The 17,282-nt window shown below is 38.0% G+C and overlaps 1 protein-coding gene and 1 long non-coding RNA gene across 2 annotated transcripts in view; one reads left to right on the top strand and one right to left on the bottom strand.

The window, feature by feature from the left end:
* Positions 1-11,025: 11,025 nt before the first annotated feature.
* Positions 11,026-12,736, top strand: LOC130798900 (chaperone protein dnaJ 11, chloroplastic-like). The gene is made up of 4 exons (XM_057661996.1): positions 11,026-11,497; positions 12,396-12,427; positions 12,494-12,555; positions 12,649-12,736. Exons 1-4 carry the CDS (start codon positions 11,026-11,028, stop codon positions 12,734-12,736), a joined length of 654 nt encoding a protein of 217 aa, XP_057517979.1.
* A 2,714-nt stretch (positions 12,737-15,450) lies between these two features.
* The window catches only part of LOC130798967 (uncharacterized), an 8,374-nt gene continuing 6,542 nt past the window's right edge, over positions 15,451-17,282 (bottom strand). The window contains exons 2-4 of the long non-coding RNA XR_009039158.1: positions 16,400-17,282; positions 16,154-16,316; positions 15,451-16,054 (exon numbers count right to left, since the gene is read on the bottom strand). The exon at positions 16,400-17,282 is cut by the window's right edge and continues 145 nt beyond it. This is a non-coding gene — a long non-coding RNA (uncharacterized LOC130798967). The remainder of the gene's footprint in view (positions 16,055-16,153; positions 16,317-16,399) is intronic.

Below are 17,282 nucleotides of genomic sequence, written 5' to 3'. Positions count from 1 at the left end.
CCAAAGATTCGGGGGGGTAAGGAGTGGAAAGAAGGAACAATGTTGTAGGAATGAAGGACTTCAAGGGGAGATTTAAACTGAAGGGCTTTGGAGGGTAGTCTGTTTGTGAGGTAGGTGGCAGAGGCAATGGCTTCAGGCCAAAGGTAAGATGGGACATGGGCTTCAAACATAAGAGCACGGCCTATTTCTAGGAGAGTGCGATTCTTTCTTTCAGCTATGCCATTTTGTTGTGGGGTGTGGGGGCAAGAGGTTTGGTGAATGAGGCCATGGGTAGTGAAGAATGTTTCCATATGTTGGTTCATGTATTCCCCCCATTGTCGAATCGAAGTATCTGAGGTTTGGCTTTAAATTGGGTGACAATCATGTTGTAAAATTTGACAAAAACATCAAACACCTCAGACTTGTGTTTCAAGAAGTATATCCAGCACATTCTAGAACAATCATCAATAAAGGAGACAAAGTATGAATAACTCTGTTTATTAAATTCAGGAGCAGGGCCCCAAACATCAGAATGTATTAACATAAACGGTTCACTGCTATGATTGGAACTAGGAAAGTAGGAATGTTTGTGACTTTTCGCAAGAATACAAGCTTCACAATCTAAGACTACAGTACTTTTAACTAATGACGGAAAAAGATGTTTCAGATACCCTAGTGATGGATGTCCGAGACGTCTGTGCCATGTCCATAACTGATGATCTGTGAACCCTTGAGCAAGCAAAGTGTGACCCTTTTGAATCGCCTCGTCCACATAGTATAGACCATCGCGTTCAGTACCACGACCAATAATCTTCCCTGTCTGAGCATCCCGCACAACACAACCAGAAGAAGACATAAGCACAGTACAGTTTAATTCCCGAGTCAATTGACTAATAGATAATAACTTGTGAGATAGGCTAGGAATTAAAAGACAATTGTTAATTTTGAGAGAGGGAGAAATAGTAACGGGCCCAGCTTGGTCAACACTCACGCACTCCCCATTAGCAGTTTGAATGTAGGTTCGGGTTTTTGGATGGGTAGATAAAAGGTCACGGGGGTCAAAGGTCATAGTATCAGTGGCCCCGCAATCAAATATCCATGGGGATGATGGGCAAGGTTTGCATATTAGACCAAGTTTATTATAAGTGGGTTTGTGAGTAATGGGCCGGTGGGGTTTAATGGGCTTAGGGTTTTTAAAAGATGAGGCTATAAAAGAGTGGGAGTGGTGCCCTTTCCCTTCCCCACTTGCTTCCAGATCCTTCCCTTTCCCCCTTTCTCTCTCTTCTGATACGTCTTTTTGTGCTTTCTGTTTCGTTTCACCTTCAACACCATTTATGTCTTCCTTTGCTTCTGTGTGAGTGGTTGGTTTGTTGGTGGGAGAAGAAGTGCAGGTGGCCAAGTGAGCCTTGCCGCCGGTTCGTGACGGAGCCTTGGTGGCGGCTTTCCGCTGCCGGTGTTCCTCCCACCATTTCGGGAAGCCAATGATTTTGAAGCATCCTTCCTTTGTATGACGGCTCCCTCCACAGTGACTACATCTCAGGTGAGTTTTATCCTCCATATTACGCCGGAATGAGATATCCGACCGGTGTTTAACGGCCAACCACCTCCCTATCTCTGAGGGAATTTTTCCCGGTGATGAAGCGTGACTCATAATCCCACGCCTTGAGATTTCTCGTTTGATTGTAGCATAGGCCACTTCCACTGTTGGAAGTGGATCTTGATGTAGCAGGTCACGTTTTTCTTTGTCAAAAGTGTCATGAATTCCGGCCAAGAATTGAAATAGCCGTTGCTTTTGAATAAAGGTGTTAAAGATTGTTATATCCTCTACATGTATCATGGGATTTGGTTGTCTTCGATCTATTTCTTTCCAAATAGTGTTAAGTTTCCCATAAAAGACCTCTAAAGGGTCTTGATTTTGCTTCAAATTATTTGCTTGAGAACTCAGATCGAAGATCTGGAGTTCGTCCCTTCCACTGCTTAATAGGACCTCGATCCCTCTCCATAAATCTTTTGCAATAGTGTAGTCTAAGAATTGGTTTATAAGGTCTGTACAGATATTCGAAATAATCCAAGACAAGACTATCGAATCTTTTTGTTTCCATGCTCTGTAATTTGGATCAGAGATGCTAGGAGGATTGTCGATGATGTGATTGAGACGTCCCCTGCATTCTAAAGCTATTTGCATCATTTTGCACCAAGTAGTATAATTCTAATAATCTAGTTTTTCGGCCAATTTCAGGTCAGGGGATATGGTTTCAAGGTTTGTGTTTGGTTTATTCATTTGTTGAAACAGTTTGAACATTTGTTCCATCTGTTCCATGGTTACGAGTTGGTTTGGGTTGGTTTCTGCCATTGTAGGTATGTGTTTAGGGTAGATGATAATAGCCAATGGTGTTGTCGGCCCCGGAAAACACCTTTGGCTCTGATACCATGAAGAATTAAGTCAGTTAAGTTTAGGGTTTATGAATACTGTTTGTATTGATTTTCATTGTTTACAGATTCAATATTTATACAAGGATTAGGCCCTAATTTAGGAAGGAAACTAAGCTTGGAGAAACAGTAATTTCCCTAATTACAATGATCTAAATAAACCAACTAAATATCTTTAGAATAACTTGATTATTCCTACACCGGGTAATCCAATTTTCTTTATACACTTGTGCTTTGAAAATAAATAATACAATTTTTGGTTGACTACTGTTATGTGTATTATATTTACTATATCTAACGAAATTTTGGATGATATCACAAATGGTTTAATAATGTGGGATAAACCAATTGACCAATATAACCAGAAAGCTTTATATATTATACAACTTTTTTTTATCTCAATTTATAAAGAAGCATATAATTGTGGTACATAGACATGCCTAAGAAGCAAATAATTGTGGTACGTAGATTTGTGGTTTAATTTGTGAAAATGTTCATTTTTAAGCTTCTCTGTTGGTTTAATTTGCAAGTCAAATTGGTTTAATTTGGGTTCTTCGTTGGTTTTGCTTTTGCTTTAGTAGGTGATTTCCTTATGTTCATCCTTCACATTTTGATTTTGGTTTTGTAGTTGTGGCTTTGTTTTTCTTCATCATTCTCATGTAACGTTTCCACTTTCTTCTTGGTTTTCCACTTAGGTTTTTTTGTATTGCATTCTTCATCGATCGTTGTTGCCTTTGGTTTAATTTGTGAAGCATAAGCTTGGTCTTGCATTGAGGATTTTGGTAGCCACACATTTCATTGCATTATTTCCACCTTTGGCATCGAACTTCCAGATTTTGTGTTGTTGGTATTGCGTCTCTTAATCTTCTTTTTCTGGTATCAATTTCTTTTTTAAATTTCATCGTTTTTATAATTAGGGTTTTCGGTGCATTTTCGTTATTGGTACATTGTGATCAGAGGGTTTTTACAATTTATTTAGGGTTTTGGGTTTTGAGTGATTGTTAATTTTTGTGATTTCTATGTTTTTCATTTTAATTTCTTGTCAAGTGAAGATAATTGATCAAAGATGAAAAAACTAGAAAGCTATGCTCCTATTTTTTGTTGCTAAGAGAAGAATGAAAGTAAGATGATTTTGAAGCAAATTGAATTGTGCTGATCACGCATCATTTCAATACTATGCTAGGTAATTTGGGTTTAAACTTTTTTGTTTTAAACTAAATTTGATGAAGTTTTAATAGATATTTTGCGTGGGTTTTAGTTAGTACTTTTATCTGTTAATAGTATTCGAACAAGAATTTGCGTACTTGCATATCAAATTTATGATAAGTTTACACGTGATTGAAATGTATTAAATGGGTCATTTTATTTTGATTTTTGTAATGTTGTATTGGAATAATGCTTGGTGTTTCATACTATTCTAATGGTAGAATTTAAAATGATAAACTTTTTTATGTATTGGATTAACTTATGCTGTATTGGAATAATGCATGCTTGTTGTTGCTACATATGTTTCTGTTAAAGGACTATTGAAGACATATGAGGTTATGGTGAAGAAGTTTCAGTTTGAGATTCAAAATAATGATTAAGAACTTTCAAGCTTAGTGGCTTTATTGAAGTGATACATTGCAGTTACATTTACATTGCAGTTACACTATATTAGGCAGTTACATTTACATTGCAGTTACTAGGCAGTTACTTTGTGTTAGTTACTAATTGATAAATGCTCATGTATATATAGAATATGATTCTAAGTAATAAACAAGAGGAAAAAAACAGTATCTTTCAAAAACGAAATTCCAGAAATTATTAATTCTTCATGGTATCACAGCCTTAGGGTTTAGATCCGGGAAGGACTCATCATCTACCGGTTCTTACCTGCAAATGGCCGATTCAACAGAAGAACAAACCCACCAAACCCTAATGTCTTTGGAACAGATGGAACAGATGTTTCAGATGTTTCTGTTCCATCTGTTTCAGAAACTCAACAAAATAACCAATCAAACCGAAAATCCAACATCACTCAAAATTTCAGAAAAACTAACATACCACAATTATACGAAATGGTGCAAGTTAATGCATGTAGCAATTGGAGGTCGGGGGCGGCTCAGTCACATCACTGTCGGACCCCCGCAACCATCAGACCCCAACTATTCCCAATGGGAACAAAGAGATGCCATGGTCCTAGCGTGGATAATTGAGAACATAGATGGAGATATTGTAAATCAATTCCTAGACTATACAACAGCACACAACCTATGGCAAGGGATCGAAAGTCTCTTAGGATGTGGTAAGGACGAATTGCAAATCTTCGATTTGAGTTCAAAGGCAGCAACATTGAAGCAAAACAACGACACTATTGAGGTTTACTACGGTAAACTCAACACGCTATGGAAAGAAAACGATAGGAGAATGCCAAATCCAATGATTTGCCCACAGGATATAACAGAATTCAATAAATTCATTCAAAGACAAAGACTCTATCAATTCTTAACTGGGATTAACGACGATCTCGACAAAGAGAAGAGGGACATCCTCAATAGTGTACCTTTACCGATGGTGGAAACCGCCTACACATCAATCAGGCGAGAGATCGCACGCCGGAAAATTATGACCGGCGTCTCATCATCGGGAACTGGTCCTTCAGAGATAGGCTCGGGGTTAGCCACGAGAAACAAACCTTTCCAAAGAAGCCGAGAAGAGGATGACCGGAGAAAACTCCGATGCACTCACTGTGGTGGTTCCAGGCATACAAAGAAGGGGTGCTTCAAAATTGTGGGATACCCCGAGTGGTGGGACGATCTACAGAAAAGGAGAGCCGCCACCAAGGCACCAGCAAGCCGGACCGGCGGCAAGGCTAACCTCAGTACTGCCGATCCACCAACTTCATGTCAAAAATCAGGTGAACTAGAAGGATGGAGCACAGGAGAAGGAGAAGCAACGGTAACCTTAGAGCATAGAGCCAAAAATGGTGAGAATCAGAAGTGGGAAGAAAGAGCAGAGAGAAGAGCAACAGCCGTCAGCAAAAGGGAAGGGAAAGGGACGCCCAATTATCCCAAAGACCCCCAACCTCCCTTTTATAACCAGAAAACCCTAACACTCACCTCACACCCATCCCAACCTTTATTTTCCGGCCCAAGTTCCAAGCCCCGGCCCATTTGCTCCTCTAGCCCACAACCCAGCCATACCAAATGCCTTCTTAGTCATAACACACACTCTCAATGGATATTTGACTGTGGGGCTAGCGATACGATGACATTTGACCCCAATGATCTTTTATACACCCATCCAACTAACAAAACCCACATCCAGACAGCTAATGGGGCATGTGTACCGGTTGCCAACGCTGGAGCAGTCAATATCTCTCCCTCTCTCCATCTTAAAAATTGCTTGTTAATTCCTAGTTTGTCTCATAAATTATTGTCGGTCAGTCAGCTAACAAAGGACTTAAACTGTACTGTGCTGTTAACCTCTGCTAATTGTATTGTGCAGGATGCTCAGACGGGGACAATCATTGGACGTGGTACTGAACGAGGTGGACTATACTATGTCGATGAGGTGATTCAAAATAGTGGTGCAATGCTTGCTCATGGATCTCCTGCTCACCTTAATAGTTGTAATGCATCTCTAGATTGTGAAACTTGTATCTTAGCTAAGAGTCACAAACAGTCCTATGTTCCTAGTAACACCCGTGCTCGCAAACCATTTGATATAGTGCATTCTGATGTATGGGGTCCAGCCCCGCATACTGACTCTCATGGTTTTTCATATTTTGTGCTATTTATTGATGATTATTCTCGAATGTGCTGGGTTTATTTTTTGAAGCACAAATCTGAGGTTTTTGATGTATTTGTAAAATTTTATAACATGATTCTCACTCAATTCCATGCAAAACCTAAAATACTTCGCTCAGATAATGGTGGTGAATATATCTCAGTTGCAATGAAACAGTTTTTCCTTGAACATGCTTTTATTCATCAAACATCTTGCCCCGACACTCCACAACAAAATGGGGTGGCTGAACGTAAAAACCGTACCCTTCTTGAGATGGCACGGGCTCTCATATTTGACACTCATGTACCCGTACACTTTTGGCCTGAGGCCATTGCGACTGCCACCTATCTCACTAATCGACTTCCCACAAAAATCTTCTAATTCCAGACCCCTCTTGCCACACTCAATACGTTTACTCCTGTTCCCTCTTCTCACTCCCTTCCGCCTCGCATTTTTGGGTGTGTTGTGTATGTCCATCTTCCATCACGAGCTTGCACTAAGTTTGAACCACGGGCAGTCAAATGTGTGTTTCTTGGGTATGGCACTACGCAAAAGGGCTATCGATGTTATGATCCTATCCATCACAAGCTTTACACCACCATGGACTGTGACTTCCTTGAACATTCCTCCTACTACACCCACCCTCGATCTCAGGGGGAGAGTATGAGTGAGGATCTCAGCTGGTTGACTCATCCTTTGGCTGACAGTCGAGCTCCCAAAGAGCAAGTAGGCACTACCACCGATATTGCCACAGACATTGACACTGAATCATCTCCTCAGACTACTACTCCAGAGATTACTACTCCAGTCCCTGAGCATCCGACCGAAAGAGAGGTAACACCGAGTCCTACTACTCTTCTCATTGATATATCCCCTGACCACATTGTGCCAAGGAGTGTTGTTGTCCCCAGGAAATATAATTTGCCCCCTCGAAGTACAAGAGGAATGCCCCCGAAGAGGTATGATCCCGAGTAGACTTGGGAAAATTTGATCCGACCCGAAAATGAACCCGGGACCCGACCCGACAAAACCCGAACCCGACCGACCCGAAAGCGACTTAATCCGAAACATGACCGACCCGATAATTACCCGACCGAAAATGACCCGACCGGAAACCGACCCGTTTTAACAGATTTAATATCAATTTTTAGAGTAATTTCAATGTTAGAATTCATTTCAAATAAAATTTTAGTTTTCAAAGTATCTCAACATATTGAGTATATCACTTGAACCCTAAAACTCATTAATAGATCTCAAAAAACACGTATTTAAAATCCTTTTAGCCATCGTAATTATTTTTCTTTAAAAACAGGACGTTATAATCATTTTAATTGAATACATGTATCTTGTTAAATTAGTCAAATGAGTTTTTAATTCTTCTACATTTCAGTAAGCAAATCAATATAATTTATACGAACGTTTCGCACGTTTGAATGAGCTTTTCAAAAAACGAATGTCGTTACCCTAAATTATAAAACGCGTATCTTATAAGACGAAATAAGTACTTAGTTAGTTGTATATCTTTCCAACATGAAAATTGTGAAGATAATTTTAACGTCATTTTTATCTAACGTTACAATTATAATAAACAAAATAACTTTTATAAAGCGCGTATCTTACAAGTCTTTCAAAATAAGTATTAATTCCCCTATTTTTCTTGCACTTAAATGAACCTGACATACCAACTATTTTTTGAAAATCGTACATGTAATTTCTCTAATGATTTTTTTAGACATTTTAATGATTTTTTTATGTTGAATTAGTCGATTGGATATTCTAATGTTTTATGGTAACCCGTTGGATCAATCCGAACCTACCCGAAACCCAGAGTGATCCGACCTGAAACTGACCTGATCCGAAACTGACCCGACCCGAAAATGACCCGATCGAAATTGATCCGACCCAAAACCCGACCGTTTTCCCAGGTATGAATCCCAGAGATCCCGATATCCTATTGGTAGACCGGATGATGAACAACTTTCACAAACAGCTGTTGCCTTTAATGCATCTCTTTATTCCAGTATCATTCCGAAAACCATTAATGAAGCCCTCTAAGAACCAAAGTGGAAACAAGCTATGGACGAAGAGATCGTGGCTCTCCAGAAAAACGGAACGTGGGAGAAGTGCAGACTACCAGGTGATAAGAAGACGGTTGGTTGTAAATGGGTTTTATCAGTCAAATATCATGCTGATGGAACCATTGAGAGGTATAAAGCAAGGCTTGTTGCTAAAGGGTACACACAAACCTACGGGGTAGACTACTCGGAAACATTCTCACATGTGGCCAAAATCGATACTATTCGAGTCCTCTTCTCCGTAACAGCAAATAAAGAGTGGCCTCTGTTTCAATTTGATGTAAAAAATGCCTTCCTACATGGGGAGATTGAAGAAGAGGTATACATGGAGCCACCACCCGGGTATTCAGAAGAGTATAGCCAAGGAGAGGGGTGTCGACTTAAAAGAGCACTATACGGCTTGAAACAGTCCCCTAGAGCGTGGTTTGGAAGATTCACTACAGCAATGAAGAGATTTGGCTACAAACAGAGCAACTCAGACCATACTCTATTTCTCAGGCGGAGTGGAAAACAAATTACATGCCTCGTGATTTATGTAGATGATATGGTGATTACCAGAAACGACTCCAAGGAAATTGACCGTCTCAGGAGCAAATTATTCCAAGAATTTGAGATGAAGGATTTGGGACAACTGAAATACTTCCTAGGAATAGAAGTTCTAAGATCAAAAAGGGGGATATTCATCAATCAGAGAAAGTACGTCTTAGATCTCTTAGCAGAAACAGGCATGTTAGACTGCAAGCCCGCAGATACTCCTATGGTAGCTAATCATGGTCTACAAATTGTTAAAGGGGCAGAAGCAGCAGATCAAGATCGCTATAGACGGATAGTGGGAAAGCTGATCTACTTATCCCACACGAGACCAGATATTGCCTACGCCGTAGGGATTGTAAGCAAGTTTATGCATCAACCTCAAGTAGAGCACATGGCAGCAGTCCTGAGGATCCTGAGATACTTGAAGGGAACCAGTAATAAAGGAGTCTTCTACTCAAAAAATGATAACCTTGATCTAATTGGTTACATAGATGCAGATTGGGCTGATGATCGGGATGACAGGAAGTCTACTTCAGGATACTTCACTCTTGTAGGGGGTAATCTAGTCACTTGGAAGAGTAAGAAACAGAAGGTGGTTGCTTTGTCCAGTGCTGAAGCAGAATTCAGAGGGATAGCAAAGGGAGTTACCGAGATTCTATGGATTAGGAAACTCCTAGGAGAACTCGGCTTTCACCAGACACAAGCAAGCCTTCTGTATTGTGATAACAAAGCAGCAATAAGCATCTCCGAGAACCCAGTCCAACATGATAGAATGAAACATGTAGAGATCGATCGACACTTTATCAAGGAGAAACTAGAAAGCAAGGTCATCCATCTGCCCTTTATTAGATCTAAAGACCAACTAGCAGACATTCTCACAAAAGCAGTTTCATCACAGGTCTTCAATAGCACTTTATGCAAGTTAGGCATCGGTGATCCCACGACCTAACTTGAGGGGGAGTATTGAAGTGATACATTGCAGTTACATTTACATTGCAGTTACACTATACTAGGCAGTTACATTTACATTGCAGTTACTAGGCAGTTACTTTGTGTTAGTTACTAATTGATAAATGCTCATGTATATATAGAATATGATTCTAAGTAATAAACAAGAGGAAAAAAACAGTATCTTTCAAAAACAAAATTCCAGAAATTATTAATTCTTCAGGCTTGTCAACAAGAGATCTAGAAGTTCTCATCTTTGTCATCTATTGGCTATTGCATACTAGTAAGAAATATTTGTAACTTTTGGCCTCTGTCCTCTGCAGTTGCAGAAATTTATCAACTTTAAAGGTCTAATTATTAGATCAAAAATAGTATGTTATGTACATACTACATAGTAATACTACTTGTAAAAGGTTGAAAGGTAATTATACACCCTCTTTAAGGCTCATCAGTAACACGAGATTTTCTCCAATCTTGCATTCAATAAGCTGGTGTGGGATCATCTTCTACTCCAACTTTAAGTGAGCTTGGTACGTCAAATGATCCAAATATGGCTAAGCGTTAGTACATGGTCTTGTGTTGATCCTTTTACGCTACTGTTAGGATAATATTCTCTAAGTACACTATTGTAAACTTTCTAAGCAACAACTTTTGTCCATAGAGGTTTGACGATATCTTCGGGCTTGTACGATTAGCTATATTAATTAAATTAAACATCATCATCGTAATAAAATTTCTTTGGGGTGTTGCCTACTAAGGCTACTACTAATCACATTCAACCCTTGCATCCTTCACATCTTTGCGATACATTGACATTTTAGTATTTTCATTTATATTATTGTTCTTATTTTTTTTAAGAAAAAAATCTTTCTAATTTTTGTCTAAAAAAAGGAGACTCTAATAATCTTGCAATACACTAAACACTACTTGCACACTAATCCAACTTAGAATATTCCAAATAAAAAGTTTCAAAGCCATTTTTTCCGTAGTCCATTACGCAAAAGTGGGCATTATTGTCAAACTCATTACATTTCTTCTAGAACCACTCACCGTTATATATGTCACAACTTTAAATTAGTGGCGCTTACAACATCATGTTTAATAACGATACCGACACTTTCCTGACTCAGCACAAGGATAACCCTCTTTTTTAATGTCCCTCTATTCCAATCTCGTGGGTCCCACACTTCCTCCATTTCTTCCCTCCTTCAATTCTATATAATCCCTTCTTCCATTTTTCTGCACAATTACAGACACAAATTTCATCCAAAAGCGTCACAAAATTACAATGGCTTCTGCAACAACAACAATATCATCATCAATTCCATCAATTACTTCATATCCTGTAAATCACCCGCGTAGATTTTCGACATCTCAAACCAATTTTCGACGCACTGTTCCGTCAATCTCCGCCGTTTACACCACCACGAAAACTGAAGTTACTACCACTTCGCTTCAAAAAGCGTCGTTTTATGAAGTATTAGGAATCCAAGCGGGAGCGTCAGGTAAGGAAATCAAGGCAGCGTATAGGAAATTAGCCAGAGTTCTTCACCCAGATGCAACCGTGGGTTCTAATGAACAAAAGGACCCGGATGAGTTTATTCGGGTCCATGAAGCGTATGCGACGTTATCGGATCCTAAAAAGAGGGCGGATTATGATAGGATGATGTGGGTTAAAGGGCGTCGATTGAGTTATTCTCCAACTTATTGTACAATGGGTAGTACCAAATATACAACCAGTTCTTGTTCGGGTTTTTCGGGTTATACGCGTCGCACATGGGAGACAGATCAATGTTGGTAGAAATACATGAAAGTTTTATTAGGCTACTAGTGAATATGTACATAGTAGATATCACTATTAGGAGAGGAGTTATGTACTAATGTACATGTGTAAATTTGGTTAGATAAGTGTAATCAAATGGATCTTTTATTAATTTCACATGAATTACTCTTTCCCATTTTGTGGGAGATTTTTTAGTCTAATCTATGATTGAGTTTTGTCCGTTGATTTGATAATAGTCACAAATTACAATTTACTTACTTTTTTCGGTTTTCCTATTTAGTTTCGGTCAACGTGTATGTACGAAAACTAACTCACTCTTTATTTCTACCTAATGTTTTGGGATGATCTAATTGTTTTTATTATATTTATATTTTTTTTGGAAAATTGTTAGAAACTATGAAGAAAAGGCTTACTTTTGTCAAAAAAAAAAACTATCTAGAACATTTTTTTTGTCAAAAACTACCTACAAAATTCATTTCTTTCTCAAAGACTATCTATTAACGGTTACTGTCAAATATCTGTTAGTAAATCAAGTATTGTTTGATTTCTTATTTTGGGAAGAGGAAAATAATGTTTAATTTCTTATTTCCCCAAATCCACTCAACATTTCTTATTTCCCCTTTGTTTCGGTAACAAAACTAGAAGTACAAAAGATTCTAAAGATACTTGAAGATGAAGCGTTATGGAAGCCATTGTCAACGATCTTGAAGTATGACGTCATCCTTCCGTAATTGTAACTGCAATCTCTGCACCACAACACATTTAGCCTTGTTCGGGGGGCGATCTCTCGGAAAGCCCCTCCGACGCTTAAGTTAGTTGCGGAGACAAAAATCAAGTAATGATAATATAATAAATGCAATATTGATGATTATCAGGAGGTTTAGAGATGGTAGAAACGTGTAATTGGGTAAGTTAAATGTGAATTTTGGCAGAAAACGGTAGGCAAGAAAGCTTGGAGTGTAAATGACTCTAGTATGAGGTATTTATAAGAATACATGATGATGTAGAGGACATCATAAAGGATGATGGAGGATGGTGAGTGGTTATTTTAGGGAGATCATGGGTAACAAGAAGAGTAGAGGTGAGGAGTGAGGTTTGACTAGCGGTTAAGGTTGCTGATATCTTTAGTTCGAGGGTAAAACAAAGGTTGAAAAGTCATATAAGCCCCTTGACCGAAAGTCAAGGTCAAATAGAAGTCAAAGTTAGCGGGAAATGAAAGTCAACGTGATATTTAACTAATTTCAGATAATTGAATAAATAAATGAATAAATAAATATTACCATAACACCTTCCACTAAAATCAGGTTTCGAATTGTATTGGAAAATTTCTGTCATTCCAAATCCACTCAACATTTCGTTTCTCTTCATGATTCCATGATTCCTTCACTAGGTATGTTACTCTTTGTCTCTAATATTTTTATTTACTCTACTTAAATTAGATGATGAAGGCTATTAATATTAGAATATTTCATGGGGCTTTTTTGTTACTAAAGAACAAAGTATAATATATGAAGAGGGTGGGATAAAAAATTAACCAATATTGAAGAAAGAAGTTGCTTACTTTGAGATTGTTTATTGGATTAAAAATGAGTGTGGATGTCAAGATACTGGTAGGATTTTTTATAGGAAGACTAATTGTAGCTTGTTCAATGGTAGGAAAGAGATAATTAATAATTGTGGAATCACTAATTTTTTGAAGTCTTTAGAAAACGATGGATGAAATCATCTTTGTGTAGTACATAGAGGGACCGACTTAGGCTTATTATGGTTCTGCTGACGGTAATCCGATGTACAACAGTTTGGTTCTTCCGTTAAGGAAACCAACGGGCGTGTATAGTGTAAATAAAGTTATACATATATGTTGGGTGAATAGAAATCATTTTGTTCAACTATTAATGAACAACGATTCATCTCCACTGCCGTCAGTCCAGCAATCATGGAGAGAAGCAGTTGACAATTCTTCCAGACATATAGAAACACATTTTAGTAGCAGGATTTTGCTTTGGAATAGACTATGCGGGCCACGACCACCACAACGTAATAACACCGCTGAAGATGCTGTAAATTCAGATAGTCCATAGTGTAACACATTGTGTACATCATTATTTAGTTTAATTACACATGTAGATGAGATTCAATTTGTAGATAGTCCATAGTGATAGTATTGTGTACATCATTATTTAGTTTAACTACACATGTAGATGGGATTCAATTTGTATATAGTCCATAGTGTAACACATTGTGTACATCATTAATTAGTTTAACTACACATGTAGTTGGGATTCAATTTGTAGATAGTCCATAGTGATACTATTGTGTACATCATTATTTAGTTTAACTACACATGTAGATGAGATTCAATACGTAGATAGAGTTCAATATGTATAGAATTGATATAAATTAATATAAGCATTGATGTAAATTAATTTAACTATAATGTAAAAAGCATTGATGTAAATTAATTTAACTATAATGTAAAAAGCATTAATGTAAATAAATATTAGCATTGATGTAAATTAGTTTTCAATTAAAAACCAACAGTTTATGAAGGGTCATGCCCCTTAAAAGCTTGTCATTCGACAAATAAATCTCTAATATCAGAAACGTATACATCTAAAGCATGTCTTTCCCGGGGGGTCATTTCTGCAACAGGAGACAGTCTCACCAATAGAGCGACTCGACTTGGCCATTCATTTAGAAATTGTAAAAAAAAAAGGTGTGAATAAGATATTAAATAACATCTAAATAACACAAACACATAATAGAAAACAAATAAGTTAAAAAACTAACGTATTCCGCTATGATTTCAGCTGGAACAAAACCGGCACTCGGTCTTTTGCCGGGAGGACGTATGGGTGGGAGGACACTTTGAACCAGTCAACGTAACTAGGATCAACCTCTGATGGACCAGATGCCCGATGAAGTGCCTGATCACCAAGGCGGCCACAATAGGGGAACCTACTCCATGCCTCTGTGTAAATAGGCGGAGAAGGTACCGTGTGCCGGTCGTATAGCCTGGGTTGGTCTGATTGGAGGGGGGAATAGCCTGCACAAAGCCAACTTGTCGCACTGTGTAAGACGCTGTCGTACGCGCATAAATTTAAATTGTATTTTGCCCTATTACAAATTGCTAAATATAGTAAGTGGCAAATAGGGGTCGATCCACAAAGATTGTGATTACTAATTTTAAAGATACTTCTAATTTATTTATTTTTATAGAAAATATAGAAAGTAAAAAAAATATGGGGGGAAACGAGTTGTAATAACACTACTAAGAACTTAAAAATAAAATAAGCTTAATACAATAAAATAAGATATGTAAAGTAAATAAGAGTGTAAATCAATAAGAGAAAGTAGTAGCAGCATGTATTTTAGTGATTGACAAGATTATTTTTAATCATTGATTAATTAAAATTTTTATATGAATAGGCGGCTGTAGGATTTATAGTACCCTCGTAAATCCCCTGTCAACCCTTTTATTTTAGCTTACTATTTGTACGCAAGATAGTAAAGCCCTAGTGTTCACTAATCCGGTTTTAATGAATTGACTGCTTTAATTTTAGGAAGACTTCACCAACCGTTAAACTTAATTGAGAAGATACTCTATAACCCAACTAAATTTCATATTATGTAAACTCTAATAATAAAACTAGATGCAATTATTAAAACTAGTTGTTTCTTTAATAAAACTAACTAAACAAAGTTTAATTAGTTTTAAAACATTAACTTATACAAGAATAATTAAGTGTACCCAACAAAATTAATCTTATATAAATTTAGAAATAAAAACTAGTTTACATAAATACTCAATAACAAAGTTGCATAAATTAAAGATCCGTTTCAAATCTCATAAAAATAATTTGCCAAGACATTAATACATGTTACTACAAAATAATTTACTCCAAGTTAAACATGACAAAATATGGAGAATAAGAAAAATTCATTAAGTAAATAATTTTGTAATACAAAAGAAGAGACTTAAAAATATGTTTTTCAATCTCTTTTCTCTCTACTTAACTTTAATTATATGAGAATATAACCCTCTATTTTTGTTGGATGGTAAGGCCTCTATTTATAGAGGTGGGAATAAGTAAAATACAAAAATATACAAGTCAATTCTAATTAAACTTCTTCTTTAATCATCCAAGTTGCAAAATATTATGGTGGATAATTTAACACATGAACCATAGAAATAGGGCAAGCTTCCACCATCTAGCAAGAGAATTTTTAGTAGAAATTTGCTTCTTGACATTTAATAGCACTTATCTAGTTGAGTTGTCTTGTAATTATTGCAGCTGACTTCTACAGATACTTTCGCATAATTGTGAGCTGAATCAGGCTTTGTACAAAACATAAAAGTTGTAGATCTTTTTGAGTAGATGTCTGAAGCCTCAAAAAACGCCTAAGTTGGAGTCCGTATGAGTGAGATATTCCCATTTTAAAATTGGACTACCATGTACTTCGCGAATTACGTTTTTTCCTTGTTCAGCTCCAATTTTCTCATTTCGTCCAACTTTATTTTTAATTACAAATCCTACAAAATGTTAATAAAATTATATAAGTGTAGATATTAACTCAAATTAAATATATACTAAATATTATATATTATTTAATGAACGTAGTAAAATCGTACGTAAAGAGGAGTAAAGATAATGTAACTTTTAGCCCTTAACACACTGTCCTCTCTGGCAAATACACCTCGACGATATCAAAGCAAGTGATACCCCGATGTAGGTGGTGCGTGGGTGCTCATTTAGCAATGCTCTTGGAGAAGTCATGTACGGAGTCCATTCCACCTGCATACAAGCAAAATTAACATATACAAATAATCTAAAATTAAAATAACATGAATAACAAAGTGTGATGTGATGTACAATACCTGAGTTTTCGTCATGGGGTTCAATATACTCCTGCAGTCCCTCAGCCTGTTGATCTCACGACCTGGCTTGGGCGTGGACCACATCTCCGGCCTAGTCCAATAACTTCAGCAACGTTGATGCCACCGCTGGTGAATATTCCTTTCCGTCGTAGCTCGGACATGGGCTCCCCAAATAGACCAGCAATAGCGCCCTTCCACTCCCCCTCAGTAGGTTCAGCCGGTAGTGAACCTTCAATACCTATGCCCAATATGCATTGCACGTCATGCAACATAATTGTCATCTCTCCCCATGGCATGTGGAAGGTGTTCGTATCTGGTTGCCACCTCTCCACGAAGGCTGATATTAAAGCACAGTCAATGTGCTGGTGCATAATGTAGGGTAGCAGGCCGAGGGGAGTGTAGAACATCATAAAGCGCATCAGACATATCCTGCAGTCCGATGATCGACTCCAACGGCTTCTTTCTACTACGGCACTCCAGAACCGAAGGCGTACGCTCAGAGCTGTCAAAAATAACTTTAGCTCTATGCTCGCCATAGCTGAGTATGAGGCGCGTATCTGTGGGCCCCGGGCTAAGGCGATGTGACCAACCAATACGTTCCAGCGGACTGTGAGCGCCTGCTCCCCCGTGGCGGCTCATCATCAACGTGACTATGTCCGGCATGCTCAGATGCGTCTGCTGAACTACGGGCGGCATGTGTGAATTTACCGTCGACCCCTTGGAAAACAGTCCAATCCACTAGACGACCAACAACGCCTTGGTACTCAACATCATCATCATCATCATCACTAGAAACCCCCAACTACTCTAGATGCTAGCTTAGTATCAAACCGAGTGCGCACTTGGTGCAGCGTACTCGACCGTTGGGCCTCACTGTGTCTGA

Source organism: Amaranthus tricolor, chromosome 13, assembly GCF_026212465.1.
Source record: "Amaranthus tricolor cultivar Red isolate AtriRed21 chromosome 13, ASM2621246v1, whole genome shotgun sequence".
Taxonomy (NCBI): domain Eukaryota; kingdom Viridiplantae; phylum Streptophyta; class Magnoliopsida; order Caryophyllales; family Amaranthaceae; genus Amaranthus; species Amaranthus tricolor.
Note: the sequence above shows the minus strand (reverse complement) of the source record. Positions and strands in the feature narration are given on the sequence as shown.

Bases quoted from the DNA above. Each gene is read 5' to 3' on its own strand.
- LOC130798900 (XM_057661996.1), top strand. From the start codon at position 11,026: ATGGCTTCTGCAACAACAACAATATCATCATCAATTCCATCAATTACT. The intron at 11,498-12,395 runs GTTATACGCGTC...GATGATTATCAG, and splicing joins TTCTTGTTCGGGTTTTTCGG to GAGGTTTAGAGATGGTAGAA. The intron at 12,556-12,648 runs GTGAGTGGTTAT...TGATATCTTTAG, and splicing joins ATAAAGGATGATGGAGGATG to TTCGAGGGTAAAACAAAGGT.